The 7,905-nt window shown below is 46.9% G+C and overlaps 1 protein-coding gene across 1 annotated transcript; it reads left to right on the top strand.

Annotated features, from left to right (window-relative positions):
- Positions 1-4,589: 4,589 nt before the first annotated feature.
- On the top strand, positions 4,590-7,545 carry LIAT1 (ligand of ATE1). The gene is made up of 2 exons (XM_063109816.1): positions 4,590-4,800; positions 6,995-7,545. The coding sequence occupies exons 1-2, from the start codon at positions 4,599-4,601 to the stop codon at positions 7,543-7,545; spliced, it is 753 nt and encodes a 250-aa protein (XP_062965886.1). The 5' UTR covers positions 4,590-4,598.
- The last annotated feature ends 360 nt before the right edge of the window (positions 7,546-7,905 follow it).

The following is a 7,905-nucleotide window of genomic DNA, read 5'->3' as shown; positions in this document are numbered from 1 at the left end:
CTTCCTTTTTTTCATTTAACATTGTGTTTCCAAGATTCATCCACATGTGGGGGTCGTTCAGTTCATTCTTTCACTGATGTGTAATGTTCCATGTATGACCACCTCACGGGGTTGTTTCCAGCCTTTTGTTATTATGAACATTGTGATATGAACTTTGTTGACGATTCCTGGTGCCCATTTACAAAGTTTTGCTTGAGTCTATCTCGGGGACTGGGGTTCCCAAAGGTTCCGCCACCTTTGGCACATTGGCTTTGTCCTCAGGTGAGCTCCCATCACTGTGGCTGTGTTGCCACGGACCCAGGCCACACATCTACACATGACTGTGTCCAGCAGCAGAAGAAAAAAAGGAGCATGTCTCCTCCTCCATGTCTCTTTACCAATGAGCAAACCTTCCCCAGGAGCCTCCAGTAGATGTCCTTCAAGCCTCATTGGCCAGGAGTTAGGTAACAGGTTCCTTCTTAAACATACCATTGGCAAAGGGAGTGGGATTACCACAATGACTCAGACGAACCAAGATTGTCCCCTGAAGTCATGGAGCAGAGGGTGGGTTCGGCAACAAGGTGAGAGCTCTGCAGGCAGGGGGAAGGCAGGATCAGAAGTCGGAAGGGCACCTGCAGCAGACGATGTCCGCTCTTCCCCCATTCCCTGCCAGTCCCCTCTACCTGCCAAAGGCCTTCACCTCCCAACACCTGACTCTGCCTGAAGGCTTTTCTCTGGCTGTGGGAGCTTGCTGGGCCTGCACAGAGCAAAGCCAGAAGTCCTAGGGAGTTAATGCTCCCAGAAGCAACCTCATCTGCAAGGTGCTGGATAATACCCAGCATCGTCACCTCTCAGTTGGGATCACTCTGGGCATGCTCTGTACCGTCTCACAGAGAAGGAACCAGCAGGATAATGACAACTTTATCCTCTCTACTGACTTTCCTGTCTCACTATCCACTCCCCTATCAGTGTTCCTAGGATCATCATCATCGGCCAGATAAACTCTTCGCACTCTATACCTTGTCTTAGAGTTTGCTTTTGGAAAAACCCAAACTGACACAACCAGCAACACAGCAACCAGCAGTCTTCTGCCCCAGCTATGTTTAACCAAGATGAAGGCTAAATTGGATGTTGGATATTGGATATATGGGCTCTAGACTAAAGATAGAAAATTGAAAGTCATCAGCATACAGAAAATGATTGAAGTTGTGGGTACAGATAAGAACGCCTTAAGAAAATGTGTGGATAGAGCTTCCAGAACGGAGACCTTAGGCCAAGCTCTGAAGAAGCCCAACATTCAGTGGCTGGGAAGGGAGGATTTACCTGCAAAGGAGGTTGAGTGGCCAGAGGACTGTGAGTGTGGTGTCCCAAAGGCCAAACAAATACAATATTTCAAGAAGGGAGGAGTGATCAGCAGTGCCAAATGCTACAAGGTCAAGTACAACAAGCACAGAGGTTCTCCATTGGACTCAATAACACGGAAGAACACTGGTGACCTTGTGGAGCTGTTTGGCAGAGTAATGGTTCTAGAACTCCAGTTGTGGTGGGTTGAGGAACAACGGGTAAATGAGGAGACAGAGACAGCGAATGGACACCAAATAGAATGATGCACAATTAAAATACCTGAAAACATTAAAAACAGCCTCACTTGCAAGGGATTTTTCTGTTTATTCATAAAATGCATCCCTTTGCTGGAGGTGACTTATTTCTTTCATAGCTCACTGGCTGGCTCAATGAGAATCTTCACTAAAATTGAAAGAGAAATGGCCAAGCTGTCTCCAGCCAGCTAAGCATTCAGGCAAGGAGGACCAGCTGAGAGGGAAGACAGGTGGGAGGGCAGCCAGCCTCTCCAAGCACCTGTCTGCGAGCACCAGGGTGAGTATGGAAGGACATCTGAAAAGCAAACCCCAGACATCTCAACTAGTAACTGGTCATTTGCACAAAGGACTTCTGTCATTTATATTTCACTTTGCTCCTAAGAACAAAAGCAGACAGGCAAGAGGCAGATACTGAGTATTCACTATGTGCAGAGCTGTGCTGGACACATTAGGGAGCTTGCCAGTGGAATGGGGACTGAGGACACACATACAAACTAACACAAGGGCCCTTTACAGACCAAAGTGTCCACACGCGCAGGGTGTGGATTAATAATAACTACTGTCACTGAGTACTAAGAGTGCCAAAATTTACAGATTTGATGCAATCCCCATCAAAATCCCAACTAGCTATTTTGAAGAAATAGACAAGAAGACTTGAAAATGTATATTTATATAGAAAAGCAAAGGCTCTCAGTCAGAACAATATTTGAAAAGGACACAGTTGGAAGACTTACACAATGTGATATCAAGACTTACCATAAAGCTACAATAATCAAGATAGTGTAGTATATATTAGTGGAAGGACAAATAGAACAATGGAACAAAATAAAGTCCAGAAATAGATTCACACATATATAGTTAATTTATTTTCTACAAAAGTGCGAAGTCAAGCCACTGGGGAAAGAAATGTCTTTTCAATGGAAGTTCCTGGAACAAGTGGAAATCTATTTAGGAAAAACTGAATGTTGACTCCTATGTGATAATATTCACAGAATTAATTTGAGATAGGTCATGGGTCTAACTCTAAAGCCCAGAACCTTAAAGCTTCTAGAAGAAAACATAACTCACTATCTTTGTGATATAGGAGTAGGCAAAGATTCCTTGGACAGGATAGAAAAAGAAAAAATAAAATGGCTTCAGCAGAATTTAAAACTTCTGCTTATCAAAAGACAACATTAAGAAAATAAATAGGTAAGCTACAGAACGAAAAAAGAATCTTCACAGTCATATATCTGAAAAAGGTTGTATCCAAGATATGTAAAGAGCTCTTATAAATCAACAATAAGAATATAAACAACCCAATTACAAAATGGCCAAAAAACTTTAATAGACATTTAAAGTAAGATATACAAATGGCCAATAAGCACATTAAAAAATTCTTACTATCATTAGTCATCAGGGAAACGGAACTGAAAACCACAGAGAAATACAGCTTCTTACCCACTAGAATGGTTAAACTCAAACACTAGTGTCCCAGTTATCTATTGTTGCATAACATATCACTCTAAAACTTAGTAACTTAGCTACAAATCATTTTATTACTCCTCAGTTTCATTGGGTCAGGAATTCAGGAAAGGCTTGGCCTGGGGGTCTCTCCTACTGTTGCAGTCAGACTACACATGTGGAAAAGTGGGGGCTGAAGCAGCTGGGGCATCTCTCTCTCCCTTTACGTGATCTTAGGGTCTCTCCATGTGGTCTAGCTTGGGTTTCCTGGGCCGAGCCCATGGTGCACTTGGTAGCTTGGGTTTCCTCACAGCATGCCAGCCTCAGTTTCCTCAGACTTCTTACCAGGAGGCTCAGGACTCCTGGAGTAAGTCACCGACTAACAAGGTGGATGGATGCTGCATTAGCTTTAATGACCTAGCCTGAGAAATCACACAGTGTCACTTCCGCCACATACAAGAGTACTTCAGAAAGTTTGTGGAAAAACAGAATTAAAAGGTAATATGAACATTTCCGTGAACTTTTTGAAGATCCCTTGTACTACTGGTTATAAATGAGTCAACAAACCCACCCTGACTGAAGGGGAGTGGAATTAGACTCTGTCTCTTGATGACTGAGTGGCAAGATTCTAGAAGAGCATGTGGGATGAGAGATATTTTTGCAGCTGTGTTTGGGTAATACAATCTGTGGTGCATAAGAATGGAAAGAAAATCAGGCAATAGATCATACCAGGCCTTGTAAGCCACACCAAAGAGTTTAGTCTTGATACGAATTGTAATGAGGAACCACTGGAGGGATTTTTGTTTTAACGCTGGAGGGTTTTAAAGCAAGACAACAAATTATCCAATTGTTTAAAAAAGTTCATTCCAGCAGTTGTGTGGATAAAGAATTTGTGGAGATATGGGGGGGCGAGTTCTTTAAGCTGGAAACTGAATTTCTCCTGAAAATAATGTCTTCATGCAATCACCATGAACAAATATTGTAATAAAGAACGGTCTTTTGTATTGGTTCTTAAAAAAAAACTATTATTATTTGTGGGGAGGGGTTTGAAAGCAGAGAGACTATGCAGGAGGGGGGTTCCAGACATGGTGGTCAGCCTTAGCCTGGAGGAGGGCACAGGGAGAGAGTGGGGGACAAGGAACGCCACCAGGTTTCTGGCCCGTCCAGCTGTTTTGTTCACTGGGATGGAAAACAATGGAGAAGTCAGTTTGTTTTGGACATGTTGGCTTTGAGAGTCCAGAGTACACGCGCGAGACTGGAAATCAGACGATAAAATTTTAGGTGAGAATAACAGCATTTTCAAAGGCACGGGAGTAGAGAAGACGTGTGTCAGCCCAGGGATTTCGTTGCTCTGCCACCCCTGCCCTATGCACCGCCGACTGTACCAAGGTCTCGAACAGACTGAAACACGCATGCGCACACTTCCGCCCACGGGCGCAGTCACTGGCTGCGCATGCGCGATGTGGGGCGGTCGCCATGGAGACGCGTGGCCCGGCCAGACTGTCCAGCCTAGAGCCCCGGGCTCGGCGGCCGTGGGTCTCAGGCTGCAGTAGGCGCGGGTCGCGGCCCCGCGGGCGGATGGACGGCCGTGGTGAGGCCGGGCCGTCGGGGTACGGCGAAGAGGGCGAGGACGACGATGACGAGGAGGGACGGGAGGGCGGCGCTGCGGGCACGCAGAGGGCCAGACTGCCCCCCATCGCGGGCGGCGCCTCAGAGCGGGTCAAACGGAAGGTGAAGAAGAAAAAGAAGAAGAAGACCAAGGGAATGGGCAGGGGAGACGGTAAGAGGGGCAGCTACCGCGGCTGTTTCAGCTCCCGTCCCGTGCCTGAGATTCTTCTCCGAAGACACCTACCCCCGCCCTCCCAGAGGTCCCCCTTTTACCTGGAGGCCACTTCAGACCAGAAACAGAAACTCTCCAATCCCAGGCAGAGATCCCCACTCCCCACACATGCTGCTCATCGCAGCAGTGATACCCCAGCCCTACCCATAAAGACCATCCGTGCCCACAGAGACCCCTTAATCGCCACAGAAGTTCCACCAATTTTGCAGTCTCCCAACCCTACACAGACCCCAAATCCTGCATTGAGAATTCCCGATATCCAGAGATCCTTAATCCCACAAAGAGACCTCCACAGATAATCACCACTCCCAAGAGCCTTCCAGCTCCACACAGAGGCTTTACATAGACACCCCCTTAACTTCCTAATCCCTCAGCCAAAACTCACAATCCTAACCATTCACACCTTCCCCACAGAAATCTGAAGCCCTTCTACAGAGACCCTCCTCACACAACTTTTCCCAACCCAAAGATTCTGAGACACTCACTCACATCCACACAGAAACACAGACTCCTGCTTTCTGCTAGAGATCTTCCTCACACCCTCATGCATGCTGGGTAGACACCCATACCTACACAAATGCATATAAAGGATCCTCCCTGCACAGATGCCCCCCACACCCATCCGCCAGGGGACAGCTTTCGACTGCACAAACACCATCACACCAGTCACTCCTCTTATAATTCCTAACCCTCAACAACACCCCCTCATATCAATATAACACCATCGAATGAAACTAAAGCACAGATACCCCATCATGCACACACATTCACAGTCTACACACACATACATATAGTATGTTACACACTCACATGCATAGACCCCCTGTACACACAATCACATGCACCCAGGTACTCCAGTCTCTCTCACAGACACTTTCACATACATACACATAACAACACCTGCCACAAACCCAGTGTCCCTACATCTCACCAAGCTCTGCTCGTAGAACCCCCAGATTTCTTGACAAAGGCACTGAGCCCCCACTTTGAGGAGAGAGTGCAATAGTGACATAGAATGCACCTGCCCATGAGTGCTGTGAGTCCGTTGTCACCTGTGTGGTTCACTTCAGTGGCTCTGTCTATCAGGGAGGTGGCCCTCACTTCCAGAGTGCCTAGTCCCGGGCTCAGGTTTGTGGTCCCTTGCCCTCTGTGCTCAGAGCTGACACCACTGGTAAGTTGGAGGCAGAAGGAATGGCAGCCTTCCCCTGGTCAACCTTGTGGTTTGGGGAAGGGAGCAGTGAGAAGATTATAATTACATTTTCAGGCTCAATTGTAATAAAAAGGCAACAAAACAATTCTTGAGTTTAGGTCAAAAAGCTCTATGTGTATGTGCCAAACGAAATTAGGAAGTTTCTGGTGCAGCTTTTGACTGTAGAAATTACAGTGGGATGTACCTCATACTGTCAGCAGGGGACACCAAATAGTTTTTGGGGAGTAGGAAGGTAAGAAAACATCAAGAGAGGATTTATTTTATTTTATTATTTTCCCTTTTTTTCTTGGTGGTGGGGGTTATTTCTCTCTCCCCCAAAATACAAGGATGTGCTGATGAGAGAACCACAACTGGTAGTTTATATGCATGTTATATAATTCTGAAATGCTATTAATGTAAAAACAAAAGTCAGTACAAGCCACACAGCAAAAGTATTTCCTGGCTTGGCATAATATTCGTTCACCAGTCAAATGTAGGAAGCTTTTCTGTTGTTCTCCGTTTCTTCCATCATAAAGTGTCTAGACTAGTGGTAGAGTCATAGGCTCCTAGATCTGGAAAGTACCATGGTGAGCATGTGGCGAATGGAAAGAACAGGGCCCTGAGAGCCAGGCCGGCTTTCACATCCTGGCTCTGCCCCTCACAGTGTGACATTGGCAAGTTACTGAAACTCTTAGAGCCTCAGTTTCCTCACCTGGAGAATAGGGCTCACAATATGTGCTCAATAAATGGCTCCTCCTGCCCCAAATTGACTTGACCAAAAGCAGACAGGCAGTGGGTGTGGATGAGACCGGTGGGGTGGTGGCCTGAGCCCTGGGTCAGGAGGGGCCTCCACCCCCCTTACATCTTTGGTGATTTCGGCATCAACCCCCAGCAGGCTGAGGTCAGACAAGGCCACCAACGCTAACCTACTCCTCTGCTCGGCAGATAAACATCAGAGTCGAGGCCTGAAGAGTCAGCCGCTCTCTTCGTCCTTTCATGACGTCTTAAGTCCCAGCCAAGACCACGGCCTGAAGCCAGAGCACGGACAGGACAAAGAGCACAACAAACACAACGCTTCTTACGCCGCTGCTGCAAGTCTCCCTGACTGTGCCCAAATAGAAGAGGACCTTTCCAACCAGATCCACGAAAGTCTGCGTTGGGATGGAATTCTCGCCGACCCGGAGGCAGAAAAAGAAAGGATTCGCATATATAAACTGAACCGGAGGAAGCGGTATCGGATTTTGGCCTTCAAGGGCTTCCACTCGGATCCCTGTGACGAGGAGACCCCTGAGAACCCGCCCTGCCTCTCAGACAGAAACAGCAGAGTCGGCAGCAGGCAGCCCGCACGGAGAGCCAGCCACGGCAGTCACGACGCTGAAGGAGGCCTGGCTGCAGAGCTCCCCGACTCGGATTTAGCTGCTGCCCTGCTGCAGTCAAAGGCCACCCGGGATACTGACAAACTTATCATTTTTCCTGACCACAAGTTTCTGTGTTAAAAAAGAGTAATAATAAAAGGAAATCAGACCTGTATCTGATGGAAGCAGATGTTGGGCTTGTGGGTGAGACTAACCTCTCCCCTCATCCAGATGTCCTGGTGGCCCAGGACAGCCACAGGTCCTTCAGAACATAAACAGTTTCACGAACAAAGTTCTTTTTGGACTTTCCTTTTTCTTAAATAAGCTGGCATCTTTCTTTGCCATGTCTATAATCTGCCCCTCAAAAGAAGGAAGCGTATAGATTATGTAAATTCTGAGTCTCAAACTAATGTTGTGGGTAAAACTCCTCACTCAGTACATGCTTCTGTAGGCCCAAGGAAAATGCCCCGAATACCCTGGAGACATTTAAAAAAAAAAATT

This window comes from Cynocephalus volans, chromosome 10 (genome assembly GCF_027409185.1).
Source record: "Cynocephalus volans isolate mCynVol1 chromosome 10, mCynVol1.pri, whole genome shotgun sequence".
Lineage (NCBI taxonomy): Eukaryota > Metazoa > Chordata > Mammalia > Dermoptera > Cynocephalidae > Cynocephalus > Cynocephalus volans.
The sequence above is the reverse complement of the archived record's forward strand: the minus strand, read 5'-3'. Positions and strand labels throughout refer to the sequence as shown.